Below are 26,899 nucleotides of genomic sequence, written 5' to 3'. Positions count from 1 at the left end.
TCTGAATGGTAAATAAATGCTCATCCGGAAAAGTCTCAGAGATCTCAAGAGAGGGGAGGGGCATCCCTTCTACTGGCTCTATCCGGAACAGATGATCAGCCACTTGGTTCTCTGTCCCTTTTCTGTCTCTTATTTCTATATCAAACTCTTGCAGAAGCAACACCCATCTGATGAGCCAGGGTTTTGAATCCTGCTTTGTGAGTAGATATTTAAGAGCAGCATGATCAGTATACACAATCACTTTTGATCCTACTAAGTATGATCTGAACTTGTCAATGGCGTAAACCACTGCAAGTAATTCTTTTTCTGTGGTTGTGTAATTTTTCTGGGCATCATTTAGAATGTGACTAGCGTAATAAATGACGTGCAGAAGCTTGTCATGCCTCTGTCCCAATACTGCACCAATGGCGTGATCACTGGCATCACACATTAGCTCAAATGGTAATGTCCAGTCTGGTGCAGAAATAACTGGTGCTGTGACCAGCTTAGCTTTCAGCGTTTCAAACGCCTGCAGGCACTCTGTGTCAAACACAAATGGCGTGTCAGCAGCTAGCAGATTGCTTAGAGGTTTTGCGATTTTTGAAAACTCCTTTATAAACCTCCTATAGAATCCTGCATGCCCCAGAAAGCTTCTGATTGCCTTAACATTGGCAGGTGGTGGTAATTTTTCAATTACCTCTATTTTTGCTTGATCCACCTCTATTCCCTTGTTTGAGATTTTATGCCCAAGAACAATCCCTTCAGTCACCATGAAGTGACATTTTTCCCAGTTTAAAACTAGGTTGGTCTCTTGGCATCTTTTTAGAACAAGTTTCAGGTGATCAAGACAGGAGCTGAATGAGTTTCCATATACTGAGAAGTCATCCATGAAGACTTCCAGAAATTTTTCCACCATATCAGAGAAAATAGAGAGCATGCATCTCTGGAAGGTTGCAGGCGCATTACACAGCCCAAAGGGCATCCTTCTATAAGAAAACACTCCAGATGGACATGTGAATGCTGTTTTCTCTTGATCCTGAGGATCTACTGCAATCTGGTTATAGCCTGAGTAGCCGTCCAAAAAGCAGTAGTAATCATTACCTGCTAGTCTTTCTAGCATCTGGTCTATGAATGGTAAAGGAAAATGATCCTTTCTGGTGGCTGTATTGAGCCTTGAAGAAGCCTTTTTAGAGGAGTTGTTATCAGCATTTGTGTGTGTCTGATCCCTCACTGGCAATTGAGTGCCAGGGTTAGAAGCTGGAGTGAAATTGGATGCCAGCTCCTTGTCTGTTCCTGGCGTCTGAACGCCAGAGCTGTGCCCATTTTGGGCGTTCAGCGCCAGATCTTGCCCATTTTGGGCGTTCAACGCCAGATCCGTGCCTATTTCTGGCGTTGAACGCCAGTCCTGCCTTGTTTCTGGCGTTGAACGTCAGTCCTGAGCATGGTCTGGGCATTCAGCTCCAGCCTTCCACCAAATTTCTGGCGTTTTAGTTCCAGAATTACTTTTCCCTGGGCTCTTACTGTCCTCAGGTAAATTTTGGGTGGTTTGCTCATTTCTTAGCTTTTTGCTGCCTTGAGGTGGGGTATTTAATGTTTTCCCACTTCTTAATTGAACTGCTTGGCATTCTTCTGTTATTTGCCTTGACAGCTGCTGCTTTGTTTGCTTAAACTGTTCTTCCATATGTGTATTAGCCATCCTTGTCTCTTGTAGTCTATCTTTGAATTCGGCTAACTGCTTTGTTAGAAAGTCCAATTGCTGATTGAATTTTGCAGCTTGTTTTGCAGGACTGAGTTCAGCAGTTGCTGTTTTAACCTCTTCTTTCATGGAAGGGTCATTGCTTAGGTACAGATGCTGATTCCTGGCAACTGTATCAATGAGCTCTTGAGCCTCTTCAATTGTCTTTATCATGTGGATAGATCCACCAGCTGAGTAATCTAGAGACATCTGAGCTCCTTCAGTAAGCCCATAATAAAAGATGTCTAACTGAACCCACTCTGAAAATATTTCAGAGGGGCATTTTCGTAGCATCTCTCTGTATCTACTCAAAGCTACTGACTCCAATGGAGGGTATGCAGATGCTACTCCCATATGAAGCAGTAGAGGGGTTAGAATATAACCCCAGAGTCCTCGTGGACTGTTCATCTCCGCTTAGGTCCATGATGGAGAAAGGGAGATGATGTAAAATACAGAAAATATTTTTATTTATTTATTTATTTATTTTTTGAAACTAAGAAAAAGATAAATAAAAATGGTGAAGATTTTCGGAAAATTGAGGAGAGGGGAAGTGGTTAGGAAATATTATTTTGAAAAAAGATATGATTTGGAAAAGATTTTAAATTTTGAAAAAAAATCTGGATTTTAGAAATAAATTTCGAAAATTTGTTTTAGAAATAGAGAGAAAAGATATTTTTGAATTTAGTGAGGAAAGAGAAAAACAATAAAATAGCACAAGATTTAAAATTTTTAGATCTAATGCTCCTAGTTTTCGAAAATTTTGGAGGAAAAACACCAAGGAACACCAAACTTAAAAATTTTAAGATCAAGACACAAGGAAAACTCAAGAACACTTTGAAGACTCACAAGAACACAAGAACATGAAGGAAGAACACCAAACTAAAATTCTCGAAAAACACAGAAAAATCAACAAGAAAACACCAAACTTAAAGTTTGGCACAGGATTTAATAGAAAAATTATTTTTGAAAAAGATTTTAAAAAAGAAAATAAGGATTCTAAAATTTTAACACGACAATAATAAGAGACTCTAAACAAAAAAAGAGAAATTTTTCCTAATCTAAGCAACAAAATAAACCGTCAGTTGTCCAAACTCGAACAATCCCCAGCAACGGCGCCAAAAACTTGGTGCACGAATTATGAATCACACTTTCCACAACTCGTACCACTAACCAGCAAGTGCACTGGGTCGACCAAGTAATACCTTACGTGAGTAAGGGTCGAATCCCACGGAGATTGTTGGTTTGAAGCAATCTATGGTTATCTTGCAATTCTTAGTCAGGAAGTCAATTGTATTTATCAGTTGAATTGCGAATAAACAAGAGAGCATGGGTAAAGGTTACTTGTTATGCAGTAATGGAGAATATGTTGGAGTTTTGGAGATGCTTTGTCTTCTGAATCACTGCTTTCCTTCGTCCTCTAATTCACACACGCACGTCCTTCTATGGCAAGCTGTGTGTTGGGGCATCACCGTTGTCAATGGTTACATCCCCTCCTCTTGTGAAAATGATCCAAATGCTCTGTCACAGCACGACTAATCATATGAGGTTCCCGATCGTGCTGGAATAGGATTCACCCTCCTTTTGCGTCTGTCACTACGCCCAGCACTCGCGAGTTTGAAGCTCGTCACAGTCATTCAATCCCTGAATCCTACTCGGAATACCACAGACAAATCTTTGAGGAACAGCAGAGCTCCACACCTTAATCTATGGAGTGTAGAAACTCTACCGTTGAAAATACATAAGTGAAAGGTCCAGGCATGGCCGAATGGCCAGCCCCTCTGATCTAAGAACCAGGCATCCAAAGATGGTCAAAAAGACGTCGAACACAATAGTAAAAAGTCCTATTTATAATAAACTAGCTACTAGGGTTTACAGAAGTAAGTAATTGATGCATAAATCCACTTCCGGGGCTCACTTGGTGTGTGCTTGGGCTGAGCTTGAAGTCTACACATGGAGAGGTCATTCTTGGAGTTGAACGCCAACTTTTGTGCCATTTTGGGCGTTGAACTCCACTTTGCAACTTGTTTCTGGCGTTGGACGCTAGAATTGGGCAGAGAGCTGGCGTTGAACGCCAGTTTGCGTCGTCTAAACTTGGGCAAAGTATGGACTATTATATATTGCTGGAAAGCCCTGGATGTCTACTTTCCAACGCAATTGAAAGCGCACCCATTTGTGTTCTGTAGCTTCAAAAAATCCATTTTGAGTGCAGGGAGGTCAGAATCCAACAGCATCAGCAGTCCTTCTTCAACCTATGAATCTGATTTTTGCTCAAGTCCCTCAATTTCAGCCAGAAAATACTTGAAATCATATAAAAACACACAAACTCATAGTAAAGTCCAGAAATGTGAATTTAACATAAAAACTAACGAAAACATCCCTAAAAGTAGCCAGATTCTACTAAAAACATACTAAAAACAATGCCAAAAAGCGTATAAATTATCCGCTCATCAGTTCCCACTCGTGCTGGAATAGGATTCATTGATCCTTTTGCGTCTGTCACTACGCCCAACACTCGCGAGTTTGAAGCTCGTCACAGCCATCCAATCCCAGAATCCTACTCGGAATACCACAGACAAGGTTTAAACTTTCCGGATTCTCATGAATGCCGCCATCAATCTAGCTTATACCACAAAGATTCTGACTAAGGAATCTAAGAGATACTCATTCAATCTGATGTAGAACGGAAGTGGTTGTCAGACACACGTTCATGGATTGAGGAAGGTGATGAGTGTCACGGATCATCACCTTCTCTATAATTAAGCGCGAATGAATATCTTAGATAGGAACACGCATGTTTGAATGGAAAACAGAAATAGTTGCATTACTTCATCGAAACACAGCAGAGCTCCTCACCCCCAACAATGGAGTTTAGAGACTCATGCCGTCAGAGATTACAAATTTCAGATCTAAAATGTCATGAGATACAAAATAAATCTCTAAAAGTTGTTTAAATACTAAACTAGTAACCTAGGTTTACAGAAAATGAGTAAACTATGATAGATAGTGCAGAAATCCACTTATGGGGCCCACTTGGTGTGTGCTGGGGATGAGACTAAAGCTTCTCACGTGCCTGGGCTATTTTGAGCGTTCAACGCTAGATTGTAACCTGTTTCTGGCGTTGAACTCCAACTTGTAACCTGTTTCTGGCACTCGACGCCAGACTGCAACATAGAACTGGCGTTGAACGCCAGTTTACGTCGTCTATCCTTAAGCAAAGTATGGACTATTATATATTTCTAGAAAGCCCTGGATGTCTACTTTCCAACGCAATTAGAAGCGCGCCAATTGGACTTCTGTAGCTCCAGAAAATCCATTCCGAGTGCAGAGAGGTCAGAATCCAACAGCATCCGCAATCCTTTTTCAGCCCGAATCAGATTTTTGCTCAGCTCCCTCAATTTCAGCCAGAAAATACCTGAAATTACAGAAAAGCACAAAAACTCATAGTAAAGTCCAGAAATATGAATTTTTCCTAAAAACTAATGAAAATATACTAAAAACTTAACTAAAACATCCTGAAAACTACATAAAATTAACCCCAAAAAGCGTATAAAATATCCGCTCATCAGAAACTCATACAACAATCAATGACATATATCAAAGTTGTTGCAACACCTAAGTGGCATAGAGGTGAAACACACGGATGCTATGGAACTTAGGACAAAGAAGATAGAAGTGGAAATCAATCACATAGCAAGCATGGCCCACAAAGCTTTACAAAGCTCAAAAATATGTCACTAGGTAAGCTTTGATCCAATTTCACAATTCCACAATCTCAATGTATGAAATAAGTGATGTGAAGAAGGGTAACCATAAACAAGCATCACCTAAAAAAAATGCAATGAGAATATACAATTGCCTAACAATAGATGATGAATGCATGGTGGCCAAAACATGCAATTCAAAGAGTTAATATGCTTAAGGGCAATGTAACATATACTTGGCATTCACGAGCATTAAGCATGAAAATTTCCGAACCAAGTAACCAGATATAACCTCAACAAAGAATCCAAAAATGACAATTAACATCAATGATGTTAAACTAACATCCTATTAGTAATAAGCAGCAGTAAACAGTAAATAAGATTAGTAATCCAACACTTATAATGGAAAACAAAAATTAAACTAACTAGCTAACTAAAAGAAATGGTGTTACATGGTGTTTGGTAGTGTTGGATGATGAGTAGGAGAAGGAAAGGAGAAAGGAGGGGGAAAGAAATGGAAAGAGGAGAAGAAAAGAAGTGTATTGAAAGAAGGGCATCCACGCGTACACGTGCATGGCGTGCGCGCGCGGATGGTGGTGCAATGGAAGCGGCGCGTTTGCGTACATGGCACGTTCGTATCGATGGCTTATTTCGAGAGGGGCGCGTACGCGCAAGGTACGCGTGCGCGTGCCTTGGGCACAAAGTTGGCACACTTCAGGCACAACTCTCGGGTGAATGTATGGAGGGGGAAAAATTTAATCCATGCGTACGCGTACATGGCGCGTCCGCGTGGATGGCCAAAATTGCTTGATTCACGCGTACGCGTGGAGTGCGCGTGCGCGTGGGTGGTGCTCTGTTTTTCAAAATTTTTCTATGTTTTTGCACCAAATCAAGCATTCCAAACCTCCAAACAACTACCAAAACATCATAAAACCTTATTTAACCTACTAGACTCCCAATTAAATTCAACTAATAAAACAAAACATGAAATTAAACTTATTTTACCAATATGTACAAAAGGGAAAAATGAAAAGATGTTACCATGGTGGGGTGTCTCCCACCTAACACTTTTGTTTATTGTCCTTAAGTTGGACTTATGGGGAGCTCTTCATCAAGGTGGCTTGTGCTTGAATCCATCCTTGAACATCCACCAATGCTTGGACTTCCATTGTGCTTCATCATTCAAAGTTAGTAACTCCAAGCTTTGATGGAGTTCTTCACAAACCATAGGCTCCCAAAGTTGATCTTTCTTGTGCGATCCGGGATCCCACACTTTGTTTTCACACCCGTCCTTGAGTTGATCATGGTGATTTCCTCCGGGTGGCAAGAGAGATGAATTCTCATGGAAGCACCAAACTATTCTTCTAGACCCATCCAATTGAGCACTAGTCCAACCTTTACTCCTTGAAGCTTCAACCATAATGAGCTTAGACTTACAACGCCAACCACAAAACATTTTTCTTTTACGCTTCATCCCACAAAGCTCCCTAAGTTGGCCATCCGTTTCAAACAAACCATATTCAAGTGGTATAATAAAGCTAATAGAAATGAATTTCACCCACTCAAATGAAGGAGTAGATGGCAACCTAGGCAAAGACGATTCCAAGGGTCTTGCTAAAGCATATTCAATTCTCATCCTCCTTTTTATAAGGATTTCCACCTCCTCACAAGATCTCTTAATCTCAATCCTTTGTTCAACAATTTTATCTAACTCTTTTTCCTTACTCAAATCATAAATGGGAGGGTGAGAGACATTTACCTCCACATTGCTTTCCATCTCATCGGGAGAAGGTTTTTCATGCTCAAAGGATTCTTCACTATTAAGACTTGATGCTCTATCTTCATCACCAAGGGGACTCAATTCTCGCTCTATCGCATCCGATTCTTCATAAGGGATATGCCTCGGAGGTTGTGCACATTCCTCCTTAGCATCAAATTCAATCATCTTGGAGGGGTCTTCTCCAATCCTAGACTCCCAAGGTGGTTTCGCATCTCCTAATTCTTCAACCACTTCTTCCTCTTCTTCAATAATCTCTACCTCCTCCTCTTGTTGCACTTCTTGCTTTAACTCATCTTCTTCACCTTGGAGCTTCAAGTTCACTCCCTCACTAAGCTCCTTCGTTGCTTCTCTACATTCCACAATGGAAGTGCCTTGATCGCATAGGCTTAGGCGGGATGAGACTATGTTGCCAATGGCTTCTACCATGATAACCGTTTTTGCTCTTAACTTCTCAAATTTCTTTTCATCCTCCTCGTGTTGCCATAAGATATGAGATTCAAGATCCCTTAATTCTAGCATAAAGGCTTCATCGGGAGGTGATGGTGGAAGAGATGGTTCCTTGTTTTAGGGAAATGTGTTATAGTCGGAAGGTGGTTCTTTTAGGTAGAGTTGTGGTGGTTCAATATTTCCCATTCTTTCCATTTGTTGCACAACACACTCCATCGTTGCTTGAAATTAATCCAATGCCCATTGGTGGAGGTTGTTGCCATGAGGATTGATCATATGCATATGGCTCCTCCCACCTTTGATTATCCCATTCTTGATACACATCTTCATTGTAGCCCTCATTTTCTACAACATAGTTAGAACCAAACTCATAGCCAAAGTGAGAATTCATGATAGCAAGAGAAAATGAAAACAAAATCAAATAAAAAGCAAGAAAAATAAATCCTAAAACTAGCAAAAACTAACAAAGAAGCAAAAGGTAAACCCTATTTACAATATTCACATATATACAATAACCACTAACATAACACCATTGCAACTCCCCGGCAACGACGCCATTTTGATTTAAGAAAATTGTCGTGTCGGTATAGAATTTCACAATTGAAATCTCGTTGCAAGTATAGTTCTACACCAACAAACAATCCTCCCAATCAAAAATTTGGTTGTCACAAGTAACAAACCCCAAATAAGAATTAATCAAAGTATTTAAACTCTGGATCGTCTCACAAGGAATTACAACGAAGTGTATGCTTATTGGCTATGAAGGGATAAGGGGGTTTTTGATTGATAAGGGGGCACTAAAATAAATGACAAGAAAAGTAAATTAAGCAAGTACTTAAAGAGGACAAGTAAATAAGAGAAAGCAAATAATAAAGAGAGAGAGACATTCATGGCAAGGGTTGAGATCATAGGCTTTCTATCCTAGTCATACATTGATTAGTTCATCTTATTTAGTCAACTCCAACAAACGGAAGAAGGTATCATGTCATCTTCACATAGGGAGAATGTCAAACAAGACTAATTAATCATGTCACAAATATAAACAAGAATTTATCTTATTACGTCATCTCCAACATTGGAAGAAGATATAGGTTATCTTCCATGAGAGAAAGTCTAACAAGACTAGCTAATCTCAATCCAAAAGTCCTAATCAACTTACTAATTAAATTAGCAAAAGATTAGCATCAATGGAAATAATATTAACTAACAACTCTAGATCACCAACATGAGTTGGGTTTTTATGACTCATGATTGCCTAATTACTCTTTCCAAGCCAAGAATGCTCAAAAATCTACTCTAAATCTCAACCAAGCATTTTGTCAAACACTTGGTGGGTACAAAGGGAAAGCATGGTAAATGAGCAAGAATAGTAAAATCTACCAACTACAAATTGCAAGGAAACAAGATCAACAACTCAAATCAACAATAAAGAAACATCAAACATTAAATTGCATTAAAAGTAAATCAAATCCAACAAGAGCATCTATGAACATAAAAGAGAAATTAACATTACAAATCATGAGAATTAGAGAGTAGAAGTAAGAAATCATAAAAGAAACAAGATGGAAACATGTAATTAAACCTAGATCTAAGATGGAAATTAACCTAACTTAATTCTAGAGAGAAGAGGGAGCTTTTCTCTCTAGAAACTAACCTACATGATGCTAATGCTACAAACAATTATTCCCCCTTTGCTTGGACTTCAATTCTGCATGAAATACACTCAGAAACAAGTTGGACTTGGGCCTGGGTAGCTTCAGAAATCGCCCCCAGCGTTTTGCCTTCAAGTGGGCCATGTAAGAATATTGGCGCGTGCGCGCCATGTGCGCGTGCACGTCGATTGGCAATTTCTCCATCCGCGCGAAAGCGACATGTACGCGTGCGCGTCCATGGGTGAGATCTCTTTTGCGCGTGCGCGTCCTTTGATGCACTCCCGATCTTTGTTTCTTCATGCATTCTCCCCTTTGTATACTTTTCTACTCATTTCTCCCATCCAATAACTGCCTTATGACCGTAAATTACTCAACACACACATCAAGGTATCGAATGGAATTAAAATGAATCAAAATCACCAATTTAGTGTCTAAAAAGCATGTTTTCACATTTAAGCACAAATCAAGGGAGAATTGCAAAACCATGCTATTTTATTGAATAAATGTGGGAAAAGGTGATAAAATCCCCCAAATTAAGCACAAGATAAACCACGAAATTGGGGTTTATCAACCCTCAGCCTCAAATCGATGACCCTAGGATCCTTATCCCCTTCACTGTAGGGGGTGAAACTCACTGTTTTGTTGGCCCCATTCAGGATTTAGAAAGGGCAAACAAGCATCTCCACAACTTTCCTAACACTCAAGGGGAAGACTTGCTCATTAGCCAAAACCTCGACATCTCCTTTTTCACCAATCCTCAAAAACCCTTTAGGAACAACCCCAAAATTACTCCATGAGGGGCTGATTTCAAAGCCTGGCACAAACCCTTGGATGATTGGGGGCTGTGGTCCATTTCTAGAACAGGACCACCAATAATTTCCACTTTTCATGTGGAATGGTCGGCCTCTCGCTTCTTAATGTGGCCGTTATTACTGGGCTCCCGATAAGCCCCCCTGATGCCAGGGCATCTTAGGCTAGTTTCACTAGCCTTTTTCTTTGTTTTTAATAGGTTTTATGCACTTTCTTGAGATATAAGTAAGCCATTTGGGTAGAAATTCATGTATGCCTATATTCATTCAACCATGAGTAATTTGATGCAATTTCATGATGATTTATGCTATGATTACTTGTATGCTAAGAATGATAAGAATTCTCATAATTTTAGCAAATCTTTGATGCATTCATTGGTTAATAATAGGTGAAGGAAGGCATAGAGGAAGGTTGAAGAAGGAGCACAGAAAGGATGAAGAGGAAGCAATGTTGGTGGCCAAGTTGGACCACCAACGTTGCCTCAAACGTTGGAAGAGAAACAGAGCACTTCTCTGTAAACATGGCTAATGCTCACGTTGGAGGTGACGTTGGGGGTCCAACGTTAACCCCAACATTATGAGAAAATGATCAATCATGGGGCTGAAAGAATTTTGAGTGGCGCATACGCGCCTATGACGCGTACGCGTAAAAATGCAATTTTTGATATCCGCGCGGAAGCGTGCATCACGCGTACGCGTAAATAAGCATTTTTGACCTGTTTGCGCGGAAGCACACGGTACGCGTACGCGCCAAGACCGAACGTTGGAGGTCCAACGTTGCATCAAATGCTAGCCTCCAATGTCCGCGATGCTCAGCCCATAATTCAGATTGGGAATTTTTGAATCGACGCGTACGCGTCAGTGACGGGTACGCGTGGATGAAAAAAATAGCAATGGACGCCTAAGCGCACAGTACGCGTACGCGTGAAAACGCCAACGTTGGAGGTCCAACTTTGAGCCCAACGTCCCCTTCCTTGTTTTTAACTACAAAAATGAAAATCTTGCATCCACACGCACGCGCACTGTACGCGTACGCGTGGATGAGCTTTTTGGCCCTTTTGCGCGGAAGCGCACGATACGCGTACGTGTGGGTTAGCTGACGTTGGCCCTCTAACGTTGAGTCCAACGCCAATGACAGCAAGCTTTCTGGTTTTGCTGGTTTATTTTAAAATGGCGTTTGAGTCAACGTTGGACCTCAAATGTTGACTCAAACGTGAAGCATCAGAATTCAAAATGCCACACAGATTTTTTCTCAACACCAAGGGCAACCAATTGGAGCCATCTTCAACCCAATTCTATCAAGGCCAAAAGCCCAATTCAAGGCTTGAAGATCAATGGAAGAAAGTGTATAAATAGCTTAGAGTTTAAGTTAGAATGGGGACTTTTACACCTTTTGCCATTTTGAGTTTTCACTTACTGCACTTTGAATTTCAGAATGTATTCTACAATTCCAATTTCTATTTTGAGAGCTATGAACAACTAAACTCCTTTCATTGGGTTAGGGAGCTCTATTATAATTCAATGGATCAATAGTAGTTTTCATCTTCTTCTTCTTTCTTTTCTCTTGATTTTTGTTAGAAAGCTTTCGGTCTTAATTCAATTGGATAGTTGTCTTGAGAGAGAAGCTATCCATAATTGGAATTCTTCAGAGCCTTGAGAGAGGAATGAAGAATTTATGCTAGAATTACTTTCTCACATTGGATTAGATTGGGGTTTGGATGGATATAGTGACATGTAATCTTACCAACACTTTGATCTATTAATTTGTGTGGTATGGTCAGTGACCGAATTTCAACTCTTCCCATGAGCAATTAAATCAAGACATTGGGCAATTGTTCATGCTTAGAGAGATTGTGAGCCAAGACATTGGGATCCAATCATCTAAGATTTCTAAGCAATGTCAATGAATGCATTGATTGAGAAAGAGGTGAAAATAATTTGATCCGAAGAATTCAATATCTCCTAAAACCCAATAAACTCCCCATTCTCTGATCTACCAATTCTATTTACTTTCTGCTCTTTAATTTCATGCTAATTATCCCTTCCCATTTAATTTCTTGTCATTTAAGCTTCTGCACTTTAATTCCCTGCAATTTAATTTCCAACTTATTTAATTTCTTGCAATTTAAGTTTCCCGTCAATTTTACTTTCTGCGATTCCCAATTCAATTCTGATTTAGCTCAACTAGTAAAATTCTCCAATTATAATTGATCGATCTACCAATCCCTGTGGGATTCGACCTCACTCTTTTATGATTTTTTACTTGACGACAATCTGATGCACTTGCCGGAAGGAAATTTGTTGAGAGACAAATTCCCGCGTATCAAGTTTATGGCGCTGTTTCCGGGGATTGGTTTTGTATTGACAATTACTAAATTGAAGGATAACTAGATTGAGCACTTTTCTTTTCTTTTGATTAATTGCAATTTAATTTCAGTCACTCATTTTATTCTCTGCAATTTTCTATTAGTTATTTCTCTTTAATTTTACCTTACTTCTTTACTTTCCAGCAAGCTAACCTACTAACTATTTGATAAATTGCTCTAACCAAGCTAACTATACTCTGTTTTAGTAGACTCTACATTTGCTATTTCTTGTACTTGTTCATTGTATGACAGATAGGAGAAAAGAAAATTCAACTTCCTTTGATAGTGAACCGGAGAGAACCTTCCTGAGATTAAGAAGGGAAGTAAGAGGAAAGAGGGTTGTTGGTGCTGAAGAAGAGGAGAAATACTTTGATATAACTATGGAGGAGGATATGGAAAACCATCATGAAGAAGAGATGAATAACCATGCCAAAAGAGGTGGACCTAACCCAGCTGGACAAGAGAGAAGAGTCCTGGGATCATACATCAATCCAAATCCAGGAAATTGTGGTAGCAGTATTCAGAGGCCAACTATCCATGCTAACAACTTCGAATTGAAGCCTCAGCTCATAACTCTTGTCCAAAATAACTGTTCTTTTGGAGGAAGTGCCCAAGAGGATCCTAATGAGCATCTCACTAAATTCCAAAGGATATGTGACATGGTTAAATCTAATGGTGTGCATCCTGACACCTATAGATTGCTACTGTTTCCATTTTCTTTGAGGGACAAGGCATCAAAATGTCTGGAGTCATTCTCGAAGGAAAGCTTGACAACCTGGGAAGATGTAATGAGCAGATTCTTGACAAGGTTCTACCCGCCACAAAGAGTGAATAGGCTGAGAATTGAAGTGCAAACATTCAGACAGCAAGATGGTGAAACTCTTTATGAAGTCTAGGAGAGATTCAAGGATTTGACAAAGAAATGTCCCCTGACATGTTTAATGAGTGGGTGAAAATTCATATCTTCTATGAAGGGCTGAATTATGAATCAAGGAAAGCTGTAGATCACTCATCTGGAGGTTCCCTAAACAAGAAGAAGACCATTGAAGAGGCCATTGATGTTATAGAGACAGTGGCTGACAATGAGTATTTTTATGCCTCAGATAGAAGCAACAACAGGGGAGTCTTGGAATTGAACCATATGGATGCAATTCTGGCACAAAACAAGATGATCACCAAGCAACTTGCCGAATTGACCAAGCAAATGGAGAAGAATCAGGCTGCAGCTATCCACACTCAATCATCACCTCAAGAAGAATTGGAGACAGAAGAAGGAGCTAACTGGGAGGAAGCTAATTACCTTGGAAACTCATCTAGGCAAGCTAATGATCCTTACTCTAAAACCTATAACTCTGGTTGGAGAAACCACCCAAACTTTGGGTGGGGGAACCAACAAAACCAAGGCCAAGATCACAGACCTCATAATCCAACCCAGTACAACCACTTCACTCACCAAAACTCCAACCAAAAAATATACTAGACCACACAAAATAATTATTCATATCCACCATATCAAAGCCACAATAATCACTCTCAACACCCCAATTCCAACCAATCAGCACCACATGATGATGACAGAATGGCCAGGATGGAAGCTATGCTTACAAACTTTTGCAAAGAGTTTGAAGACATAAGGAAATTCAAGGAGGAAGCAATCTCCAATCGACAAAATGAAGATGCGGCCACGCAGAAGCTTGAAGCACAAATTGGGTATTTGTCCAAACAAGCCCCTAGCTATAGTTCCAGCAGTGCTACCAAGACAACTTCAAAAGAGGAATGCAAAGCTATTACCCTCAGAAGTGGAAGAGAATTGGAAGAGAAGTCAAGGGAGACTAAAGAGGAGAAAGAGGAGGATAGTTCAGTTGACAAGGATGAAGCACAAACACCTACTCCGAGTTCATCAGAAGGGAAGGAAGTTCTCAAGCCATATGCCCCAAAGGCTCCTTACCCTCAACGCCTAATGAGGAATGCAAAGGACAGCCCATTCTCCAAATTCTTGGAGATCTTCAAGAAACTTCAAATCAATATTTTCTTTGCTGAAGCATTAGAGAAAATGCCACTCTATGCTAAGTTTCTGAAGAAATTGATGACCAAGAAGAGAAGTTGGAAGAATGATGAAACGGTGATACTAATAGAAGAATGTAGTGCTATCATCCAACACAAGCTACCTCAAAAATTGAAGGACACAGGAAGCTTCCAAATTCCCTGCATTATAGGGGAAATAATAGTTGAAAAGGCCTTGTGTGACTTGGGAGCTAGTATAAACTTGATGTCCTTAACTATGATGAAAAGGATGAAGATTGAGGAAGCCAAACCAACAAGGATGGCTCTCTAGCTGGTAGATCAGTTATTTAAATTCCCTCATGGCATAGTAGAAGACCTACTCATGAAAGTAGGAGAATTCATCTTTCTTGCTGACTTTGTGGTGCTGGGTATGGAGGAAGAAGCTAAAGCCTCAATAATCTTGGGAGGCTATTTTTAGCTACTGCTGGAGCCATCATTGATGTCCAAAAGGGTGAACTCACCCTTAGGCTACATGAGGAGAGGATGGTGTTCAATGTATTCAAAGCCATGAGCTATCCACTAGAGTCACTGGGAGAGTGTATGAGGCTAGATGCAGTGGAAATTGTGATGCAAGAAACCTTTGAAGAAGCACTTGGAGAATTGACAGATGATGACTCCATGTTAAATGATGAGGTTGTTGATGTCAACTCAGCTGAAATGCCTTTTCTGAGCACATTGGAGGAGAGGAAAAAAGAGAAAGAAGCACCCAAACTGGAGCTGAAAGCACTGCCCCTACTCTTAAGTATGCGTACTTGGGAAGTAATGGAAGTTACCCAGTGATCATCAATTCTGCCCTTAGTCAAGAACAGGAAGAGGAATTAATCGAGGTGCTGTAAAAGCACCAAGATGCCATTGGATGGACTCTTGCTGATTTAAAAGGGATAAGCTCATCCATATGCATGCATAAGATCTTGTTGGAAGATGATTCCAAACCCTCCATCCAAGCCGAAAGGAGATTGAATCCTGTTATGAAAGAAGTAGTCCAAAAAGAGATGATGAAGCTATGGCAGGCAGGAGTTATTTATCCTATTTCCGACAGCCCATGGGTAAGTCCGGTCCATGTGGTTCCAAAGAAGGGAGGGATCACTGTTGTACCCAATGAGAAGAACGAACTCATTCCCACAAGAACAGTAACAGGCTGGAGAATGTGCATAGACTATAGGAAACTCAATGAGACAACCAGAAAAGATCATTTTCCACTCCCTTTTATGGACCAGATGTTGGAGAGATTGGCAGGACATGCATATTATTGTTTTTTTTATGGATATTCTGGTTATAATCAAATAGTGGTTGATCCAAGAGATCAAAAAAAGACATCATTCACCTGTCCATATTGAGTTTTTACTTACAGGTGCATGCCTTTTGGATTGTGCAATACTCCTGCAACTTTCCAAAGATGCATGTTATCTATTTTTTTCAGACATGATTGAAAAATTCATTGAAGTCTTCATGGATGATTTTTCAGTCTTTGGAGATTCCTTTCCCAATTGTCTTAATCATCTTGCCTTAGTATTAAAAAGGTGCCAAGAGACAAACCTAGTTCTAAACTGGGAAAAATGCCATTTTATGGTAACAGAAGGGATTGTCCTTGGCCCTAAAATTTCAGAAAAGGGAATAGAAGTAGACAAAGTTAAGGTAGAATTAATTGAGAAATTACCTCCACTTAGTAATGTCAAGGTAATTAGGAGTTTTTTAGGCCATGCTGGTTTTTACAGAAGGTTTATCAGAGATTTTTCCAAAATTGCAAAGCCTTTAAGCAACCTATTGGTCTCTGATACACCTTTTGTATTTGATCAAAAATGCACACTAGCATTTGAAACACTGAAAAGAGAGCTTTCCTCAGCACTTATCATTGCCCCACCCGATTGAAATCTACCTTTTGAACTGATGTGTGATGCATCAGACTTTGCTGTTGGGGCAATGCTTGGACAGAGGAAAGGAAATTTAGTGCATGTTATATATTATGCCAGCAAGGTTTTGAATGAAACTCAAAGGAATTACACCACTACTGAGAAGGAACTATTGGCAATAGTGTTTATATTTGATAAGTTTAGATCATATCTCATCGGATCTAAAGTTATTGTTTTCACTGATCATGCAGCACTAAAATATCTACTTGCAAAACAAGAGTCAAAACCAAGACTGATAAGGTGGATTTTTCTATTGCAGGAATTTAACATTGAGATTAAAGACAAGAAGGGAGTGGAGAACAAAGTAGCTGATCATTTGTCCCGAATCCCTTGTGAAGAAGGTAGCACCCACAAAACAAGTGTCAATGAATTATTCCCTGATGAGCAATTAATGCTGGTTCATAAGGCACCCTGGTTCGCAGATATTGCTAATTTTAAGGCAACTGGGGAGTTTCCTTCAATGATCAACAAGCATCAAAAGAGAAAACTCATCAATGATGCAAAGTACTTCATTTGGGATGAGCCATACTTATTCAAGAAATGCTCGGATGGATTGCTAAGAAGGTGTGTTTCAGAGGAGGAAGGAAGGGGAGTTTTATGGAATTGTCATGGGTCCTGCTATGGTGGCCATTTTGGAGGAGAGAGAATCGCAGCAAAAGTCTTGCAGTATGGGTTCTTTTGGCCCACCATCTTCAAATATGCAAGAGAGCTAGTGAAGAACTGCAACGAATGTGAACAGGCTGGAAATTTGCCCAAGAAAAATGAGATGCCACAACAATTCATCCTGGAACTTGAGCTGTTTGATGTATGAGGGATTAATTTCATGGGACCATTCCCAACCTCATACTCAAACAATTATATTTTGGTGGTAGTGGATTATGTATCAAAATGGGTGGAGGCCATTGCAACCCCTATAAATGACAACAAGGTGGTTCTGAACTTCTTCAGAAAGAATATCTTCAGCAGGTTTGGAGTTCCCAGAGCACTCATCAGTGATGGAGGAAACCATTTTTGCAATAGACCAATAGAGACCCTCCTCCTGAGATATGGAGTGAAGCACAAGATTGCCACACCCTATCATCCCCAAACAAGTAGCCAGAAAGAGGTATCCAACAGAGAGCTAAAAAGGATCCTGGAAAAGACAGTGGGAGCTTCAAGAAAAGATTGGTCAAAGAAGCTTGATGATGCTCTTTGGACATACAGAACAGCCTTTAAAACACCAATTGGCATGTCCCCGTATCAATTGGTGTATGATAAAGCTTGTCACCTGCCATTAGAGCTTGAACACAAGGCTTTCTGGACTCTCAAGTTGTTGAATTTTGATGGCAAAACTGCTGGTGAAAGGAGGCTCCTGCAACTGCAAGAATTAGAAGAATTCAGATTCCAAGCCTATGAAAATACCAAGGTGTACAAGGAAAAGGCAAAGGAAAAACATGACCTCAAGATTGCACCAAGAAGCTTTGAGGAAGGACAGAAAGTGTTACTCTACAACTCCCGCCTGAAACTTTTCCCTGGGAAATTGAGATCAAGGTGGTCAGGCCCTTTTCTTGTCACCAAGGTTTCTCCTGATGGACATATAAAAATTATGGAAGAAAAGTTACAGGAGACCTTCATTGTTAATGGACAAAGACTCAAGCACTATTTAGGTGATATGAAGGAAAGGCCTAAGACAAAATACAGACTAGACTGAAAGGGTTGATCAACAAGCTAGTGACATTAAAAGAGCGCTTGTTGGGAGGCAACCCAACCAAATGTAGTTCTCTTTTCATAAGCTTGTCAATAAGAGAGTAAAGAGAGTTCTCTGCATTGCTAGGAGCTAAGTTTGGTGTTGAACACCAAAGAAATTTAAGAGTGAATGTGTAATTCTAAGTTTAGTGTTCCACCATGAAAGTCATTAAGAACACATTTCACCATCAGCATAAATAGTTATCAGCTCCAAACAATCAGAGAAATCACTTAAGAGTTGTTTGTTTTCTAGTTTTTAGTCTGTTATCTAGCTCATAGTTGTTTTATGGTTCATATTTACTTTCTTAAATAAAAAGTGCTTGATGTTTTCTGCATGTACTCAATCTGTTGCATTAGGCAAGGAATTAAGTTTGGTGTTCACACACCAACTTAAATTCAGAAAATCACAAGCATACATGTATGCTAACATTCTCTCAAGTGCTTGGGGAACAAGCAACTTCTATTAACTTTACAGGAATTCAATCAATCTCTTGGAAGGACTACACACCATCAGCTGAGAGCAAGAAGAAGAAGCCACCAAGAGGTTGTATTGTTACTTAATTCCATCAACTTTGAAATGCTTTAAATTGGAAGTCTGAATGTGCTCATCTTGATGGTAGCTTTTAGTTTAAGTTGTTTTGCATCCTGTGTGTTTAATCTTGCAATAAGTATGCTAGCCTAAATGTGTGTATTTTCACTTTCACTTGTTAAATGCTTGTCTTGTCCCCTAAGTCTTTTCAATTTCAATAAAATAAATATTTGAACAAGAAGTGGAATAGTGGAATAGTTCCTTTTTAGCAAGTAGTAAAATAACAGTAAGTGGTGGTATATATGTTTGATTATGTAGTAGCTCACTTATAATGAATAAAGGATAGATTGTTCTCTTTCTAAGTAAAAATTAGCATGCTGTTTATGAATCTTAGTAAATAAAAGTCCTTCGTTGAAAGAGAAACAAACAAAAAAAAGAAAAAGAAAAGCCAAAAGTGGCAACAAAAACAAAAGAAAGAAAAGAATAAAGCTAGACACCAATAGCTTTGACCTTAGGACATATGCCTGTGGTGTCTCTGTACTAGGATCTGCTTGGATGATTAGGTTCTATGGAGTGTTTTAACACTTGGTAACTTGGGTTAACTAACTTGAGATTATCAACTGAAAATCCATTATCAAGAGCAACCTAGTTACAAGACATTTAGTAACCCAAAGAGGTGCTGGGCATCAATGTTCTAAGAAAAATTGTGAGCTAAGTGTCTGTAGATGTGTTGAGTGCAAATAAGCTGAGAAACTGCTATACACATGACACTGAGCTAAGGTTTACCGGAATAGAAAATAAAGAAAAGTAATTACCAAGGATAAGTAAATAATAAGAGGTCATGGCAGTGTGTTAACTGATGCTAGAAGGAGGCATCCTATGCATAAAGATCAATAAGAAGTTAGCTACTGCATTGTCTGCATAAAACCCCACGAGCTACCAATAATGCTTTGCTGATATGAATACTCCCTTTTGTTTCATTCTTTCTTCCTAATAATTCAGTACCTGCTTAGGGACAAGCAAGATTTAAGTTTGGTGTTGTGATGCCAGGGTATCTTAGGCTAGTTTCACTAGCCTTTTTCTTTGTTTTTAATAGGTTTTATGCACTTTCTTGAGTTATAAGTAAGCCATTTGGGTAGAAATTCATGTATGCCTATATTCATTCAACCATGAGTAATTTGATGCAATTTTATGATGATTTATGCTATGATTACTTGTATGCTAAGAATGATAAGAATTCTCATGATTTTAGCAAATCTTTGATGCATTCATTGGTTAATAATAGGTGAAGGAAGGCATGGAGGAAGGTTGAAGAAAGAACATAGAAAGGATGAAGAGGAAGCAACGTTGGTGGCCAAGTTGCACCACCAACGTTGCCTCAAACGTTGGAAGAGAAACAAAGCACTTGTCTGTAAACATGGCCGATGCTCACGTTGGAGGTGGCATTGGGGGTCCAACGTTAACCCTAATATTGTGAGAAAATGATCAATCCTGGGGCTGAAAGAATTTTGAGTGGCGCATACGTGCCTATGACGCATATGCGTAAAAATGCAACTTTTGATATCCGCGCGGAAGCATGCATCACGCGTACACGTAAATAAGCATTTTTGACCTGTTTGCGCGGAAGCGCACGGTACGCGTACGTGCCAAGATTGAACGTTGGAGGTCCAATGTTGCATCAAACGCTAGCCTCCAACATCAACGATGCTTAGCCCAGAATTCAAATTAGGAATTTTTTGAGTCGACGCGTACGCGTCAGTGACGCGTACGCGTGGATGAAAAAAATAGCAATGGACGCCTAAGCGCACAGTACGCATACGCGTGAAAACGCCAACGTTGGAGGGAACGTTGGAGGTCCAACGCTGAGGCTAACGTCCCCTTCCTTGTTTTAAACTACAAAAATGAAAATCTTGCATCCACACGCACGCGCACTGTACGCGTACACGTGGATGAGCTTTTTGGCCCTTTTGCGCGGAAGCGCACGGTACCCGTACGCGCGGGTTAGCTGACGTTGGCCTTCCAACATTGAGTCGAATGCCAATGATAGCAAGCTTTCTGGTTTTGCTGGTTTATTTTAAAATGGCATTTGAGTTAACGTTGGCCCTCAAACGTTGTGGAAATGGAATGGGAGTGGTGTCTTCTGCAGTATCTGCGCCCTGTGGTGCTTCCTCCTGTGGTTAAACTTCTTATTTTTCAGCTATGTCCTGTATGTCCTCTTCCTCTTCAACATCTTCTATTTCCACTACCTCTTCAGCTGAGGCGTGTTCTGGTGGGCTTGGCTCCTCGTGATTCCTCTCCTGCAGTGTGGTTCTGGACCTGAGGGTGATGGCATTAATGCCACCCTTTGGATTGGGTAATGGTTGAGAGGAGATTCTACTGGACCTCATAGGTTGGTTATTGGAGTTATTCATTGATCCAATCTGTGAGACAAGAGCTTGCAAAGTAGTGTTCAGACCATTTAGAGTGGCATTAATGTTATTTTCCATGGTCTGTTGTCTCCGATCAATGGATTGTAGTAAATCATCATTAGAAGATGAGGAAGGATAAGTAATTTGAGAGGTCTGCTGTTGGGTATTCTGTGGTCCTTGGGATTGTCTCAGGTGAGGTGCTCTGTAAGGCTAATTCTGGTTCTGCTGCCTGTTGTTGTTATTATTCCACCTCTGATTTTCCTGATTGTCTCTGCCTCCTCTGTTGTTGTTGTTGTCCCTCTAATTCTGGTTAGAATTGTCCTTCATCCATGGTTGTAATTGCCACCTTGATTGTACCCTTGGTTGGGGCGGTCATAGAAGTTATGAGTGGCTGCCACGGTGTTGTCTTTCTGTTGGAGCTGCGGACATTCATCAGTATAATGGCTATAATCAGCACAGACTCAACAAACTCTTTGTGGGACTAACTGTTGGCTTTGTTGTGGTGGAGAAGGTTGAGCTTGCTGAACTTGTTGTTGATTCAATTGCATCTGCTTCAGCAAGTTGGTCATTTCACAGATACTCTGAGTTAAAGCAGCAGTCTCTCTGCTAGAGGATACTTCTGCAACGGCTTTTGAACGGCCTTGTTTCTGCCTGTGATTCCGAGTAGATTCAGCTAAGTCACTGATCAATTGCCATGCCTCATCAGTGGTCTTGTACTTTTTCATAGACCCATTGCTAGCACTTTCCAATGTGGTCTTATCTTGGGGCCTCATGCCCTGTGTGACGTAACCGAGTAACACTATCTTGTCAATCATATGGTGGGGGCATGCTTCCAGAAGATTATTGAAGCGCTCCCAGTATTCATAGAGAGTCTCAGATTCATCCTGAACAATCATCGAAATGTCTTTCCTCAGTTTATCAGTAACTTCAGCTGGAAAGAATTTTTCCAAGAATTCTCTTCTCAGTGTATCCCAGTTGGATACAGTTGCTGCTGGTCGAGTGTAGTACCACTCTCTTGCCTTCCCCTCAAGAGAAAATGGGAAAGCTTTCAGCAAAATTGAAGTTTCATCTGCACCATCACGCCTGACAGTAGAACAGGCTGCTTGGAAATCTCTCAGGTGCTTGATAGGCTCTTGAGCAGGCAAGCCATGAAACTTGGGTATTAAATTGAGCAGTGCGGTCTTTATTTCAAAGTCTGTAGCCACTGCTGGGTGATGCGCTTGAAATGGTTGCATTGTAAAATCAGGGGCTCCAGCCTCCTGGATAGTAACTCTCCTAGCTGCTGCCATGTTACCTGCACGTAAATCAACCAAATCAGTAGAACGGGGGCTGGTTTCTTTCTCAAGTGACGTTTCAGATCCGCCCTCAGAGAGGACTAACCAACGCCGAGCTTGCCTTATTCATGAAATGGTTCTTTCAATCTCATGATCGAATACTGGCAAGTTTGGATCAGGAAGTGAACGTGTCATCTAACGAAAGAAACAAGCAGCTCATAGTAGCAAAATAAAATAAAATGCAAATAAATAAAATCCAATCAATAACTTTAGCACTCTATTGTAATTCTCCGGCAACGGCGCCAAAAATTGACGTGGCAAAAATTGGCGAGTCAAGAATTGTTATAAAATATGCGTTGCAAGTATAGTTCTTAACCAACCAGAAATCCGCTTATCAATTTAGAAGGGTTATCTCAAAAGTTAAAATTAAAATACTGGGAGTATGAATCCCAGGTCGTCTCCCAACGAGTTGCAGAAAGGTGTGCTATTTTGTTAATCAGATATTTTCAAAAAGAGTTTGAGTTGAATAAATAGGAAACTAAATTGGGGAAATTAAGTAATTTAAATAAAAGCCTTGACTGGGAGTAGATTAGTTGGAAGCCCTATTCTTGTTGCAATACTCTCAAGATTAATTGATAATTGAAGGTTGTTCTGTTTAGTTATCCCTTACTAGGTAAGGGAAAGTCAAACAAGTTGGAATGCTATTTCTATTCACAAGTCCCAATCCGCTTACTTGGAAGGATTGGCGTTAGTGACTAGATGGCAATCCAACAATAAACCCAATTATAATTTCTCTTTTGAGAATTCCAACTCAAGGGTCCCTTTCAATCAACTCCCCATCAAGTTAGGGAACTACTCGCTCATTGTGAATGTAGAACTCATAACATAGGAAAGGGAATTAAAGAAAGACATGATAAATAAAACTCAAAGGAATCAATTAAAAATAAAAATAACTCTTGTATTAATAAATTCTGAAATAATCCAATAGTAAAATTGAGTAAATTAAAGGACATGGAAGAGTAAAGCCAAGTAAAGAAAACGAACTAGAATGACGAAGTCTTGATGAGGTAATAACTCTTCTCAATATCCCAATGCAAAGAGCAATAGAAATAAAAATCCTAAGAACTATGAATGTGTAGAGAGAAAACCTAGAGGAGGAGTAAAACTAGATCTAAAAACTAAAAACTGTGTAGAATGAATGTTGTTTTGGTTTCTGCATGTTCACTGGCTCTAGTCTGCTTTTTTGGGCCGAAAACTGGGTCAAAACAGGGCCCAAAATCACCCACAGTGAATTCTGCAGATTATACAGATCGCGCACGTCACGCGATCGCGTCATTCATGCGGACGCGTCATTCGGCATTTTGCTTTGCCACGCGGGCGCGTTGTCCACGCCTCCGCGTCACTTGTGCTATTCCAATCCGCGCGGTCGCGTGAGCCATGCGGCCGCATCACTGCGATTTCCTCTCTTTCTCGCGGTCGCGTAAGCCATGCGGCCGCGTCACTTCTCACTGGTCATCTCCTTAATTTCTTGTGTTCCCTCCATTTTTGCAAGCTTCTTTTCCAATCTCCAACTCATTCATGCCCTATAAAGCCTGAAACACTTAATACACAGATCACGGCATCGAATGGAATAAAAGAGAATTAAAATACATAATTAAAAGTCTCTAGGAAGCAAGTTTTCAATCATGTAATAATTTTAGGAAGGAAATATAAATGCATGCTAATCATATGAATAAGTGGGTAAAGATCATGATAAAACCACACAATTAAACACAGTATAAACCATAAAATAGTGGTTTATCAACCTCCCCACACTTAAACATTAGCATGTCCTCATGCTTAGTTGAAGGAGATAAAATAAATGAGTAGGAACATGTAAAACTCATGCAATGCAATGTAACCTATATATGTAATGCAACTATATGATTCTTGTCCACTTGATCAATAGTAAATAAGCTCTTCAAAAAAATTACAAATCAAATTCCACTAATTCAATTCTCATGCAGTAAGAACAGATAAAAATGCAAGAAGATAGCTCATGAAAGCAGGGAACATAGAATTTCAAGCATTGAACCCTCACTGATGATGTATGTACACTCTAGTCTCTCTAGTGTATAGGGTAATCACTCTATCCTTCTCTAATCATGCTCTCTAATTTTTTTGCTCTTCTCCTAACCAATCAACAACATTTAATATATCAATGCAAATATCATGAGGTCTTTTCAAGGTTGTAATGGGGCTGAGGTAATGGTAAGGATACATATATGGCTAAGTAAGCTTATAAACTGAATCTTTAATTAACCCCAGCTTTAACATAACCTATATATATTCTATATAACTTTAGAATTCATACCTAGCTACCCATAATTTTCCTTTCACATTCCATACTCATGTGTCAACTTTTTATTTTAATTTTATCATACATGCATTGATCCTTGAATTCTTAACTTAGCATTGGGGTAATTTTGTCCCCTTATTTATTTATCGAATATTTTTGACTTTTTTTTCATAAGCATAAAAATAAACATAGCTTATCAATGCACATAGATTTTTAATTCTTATAGTTTCACATGAGTAGGTTTTCAAATTTCCATTATATTATCATGACACATTCCCTTATTATCTTTTGTTTCCACAAATTCCCATACTTAATTAGCACACACAATTCTATCTTAAGCTAACCAAAGATTCAGTTTGGGATATATAATTATTTTTCCGCTTAAGGCTAGTAATGTGGCAATATATAGAACAAATGGGATTCAAAGGCTCAAAGTGGCTAACAAAGGTAATTGAAAGGGTAGGCTTAATTTGGTAAGTGAGCTAAACAATTAATGGCCTCAATCATATGCGAACATATAAATATAATAAATATTGGACATATAGGATGAAACAAAATATAGATTACAATCATAGAGAAGTAAACACACAAGAATAAAATAATTATGGTTAAATAATGTAATCATGCATAAAGGCTCAAATCTCACAGGTTGTGTGTTCTTTTAGCTCGAAAATCATGTTCCAAATACAACTTCAAGCAAATTTAACATAAAAATTTTAATTAAAATTAGTAAAATTTTGTTCCAAAAATAGAGTCTTAGAAGAAACTTATTGTCTTTTCAATCAAGTAGAACATGCATGCAACTAATCTATTACTATGCAATTTATCCTATTCTATAAAAGAAAAACTAACTAAATATCCTAATTTATTGGTGTTTAGGGAAGAGAAATTACCTCCGGGAGTCAGGTACTGACCGACCTCCCCACACTTAAGGCTTTGCACCGTCCTCGGTGCCATCTGTCAGGAACAAGGGTGGGCTGGTAGCAGTATCTCCATAGTCGAGACCATCATGGCTCCCTGTGCTGGTAAAGGAAGTGGAGTCCGAAGTGTTTGAGTCCTTGAATTTTCCCATGATCAGCTCCTTGAGGTATGTGAATCGGCGCTTGTTATGGCGCTCTCTCATCTTAGCTTTGTGTTCCTGCCGATCCAACCTTTCGAGTATCTGATGGAGCAGGTGGTCTGTGGTAGGTGCTTGTGGTACTGAAGGAGGAATGTCTGCAGCCGGTTCAATAGGCTGGCTTGTAGTGGCTGCTGAGGGTCTGATATATTTCCCATTAGGGACATATTGATCATCCCGTGGAAGCAGGGCTTTGGTGTCCCCAGCTCTGAAGGAGACTCCGGCTGCGGAGACGAGATCTGAGACCAAGGCGAGAAAAGGTAAGTTGCCCGCAATTTGTACGTGTCCCATGGCATTCCGGATGTGTCTTGGTAGGTTCAGAGGTTGGTCAGTAAGGATGCACCATAGTAGAACGGCCATGTCCGCAGTGAAAGAGGACTCGTGAGTGCTCAGAAAGACGTAATGGGACATGATCTGTGCCCATACGTGAGCCTCCAAGGTAAGTGCTGAAGCTGAGATTCCCTTAGGGTGGGTACGATGGTATCCGTAGATCTATCGGCTGCCAGATAGTGCGATAACTCTGAGAACGGTGTCCCAGTCAAATTGGTACATTTAGCGCTTGAGTGCGGCTTCTTGAAAGGCGTCCAAACCTTCTGGAATAGGGGGAAGACCTAGAGCTCTTTGAATGGCATCTTCTGTAATGGGGACTTGCTTCTGACGGATAAAGACAGACTGCAGGGTTGGCAGGTAGAAGTTGGAGTAGAACTCGACTACCCAAGAAAGATTGACCTGCCTCGGCTGTCTCTGTAAGAAACCCCATTGTCTTTGTGCAATTTGCGGCTCAACAAAGGTAGCAATATGGTTTGGGAGGAGAAGAAGGTATTCGTTGTTGTAGCTTCTTTCTGCCAAGATGGGGAACATCTGCTCACAGTAGCGATTGGAAAATCGCGCAGTGTCCTTTGCTGGGAAGGCTTTTTCTTTATCATCAACCTTTATAATCCTCTTAAGTCTCTTTGTTGAGGGCTTTACCGCAGTTGAAGAGGGTTCTGCCACTAGTGCTCTTTTTGTTCCTCTTCTTGCTGTTGATTTGGGAGTAGCTTTCTCTTTTCCTTTCTTGGTGGCCAT

General features: G+C 40.0%; 2 protein-coding genes across 2 annotated transcripts; both read left to right on the top strand.

Moving 5' to 3' along the window:
- On the top strand, positions 14,049-14,804 carry LOC107647036. Its single transcript, XM_016351168.1, has one exon. It carries the CDS (start codon positions 14,049-14,051, stop codon positions 14,802-14,804), a length of 756 nt encoding a protein of 251 aa, XP_016206654.1.
- LOC107647037 lies at positions 17,672-18,133 on the top strand. Its single transcript, XM_016351169.1, has one exon. It carries the CDS (start codon positions 17,672-17,674, stop codon positions 18,131-18,133), a length of 462 nt encoding a protein of 153 aa, XP_016206655.1.

This window comes from Arachis ipaensis, chromosome B06 (assembly GCF_000816755.2).
Source record: "Arachis ipaensis cultivar K30076 chromosome B06, Araip1.1, whole genome shotgun sequence".
NCBI lineage: Eukaryota > Viridiplantae > Streptophyta > Magnoliopsida > Fabales > Fabaceae > Arachis > Arachis ipaensis.
The sequence above is the reverse complement of the archived record's forward strand: the minus strand, read 5'-3'. Positions and strand labels throughout refer to the sequence as shown.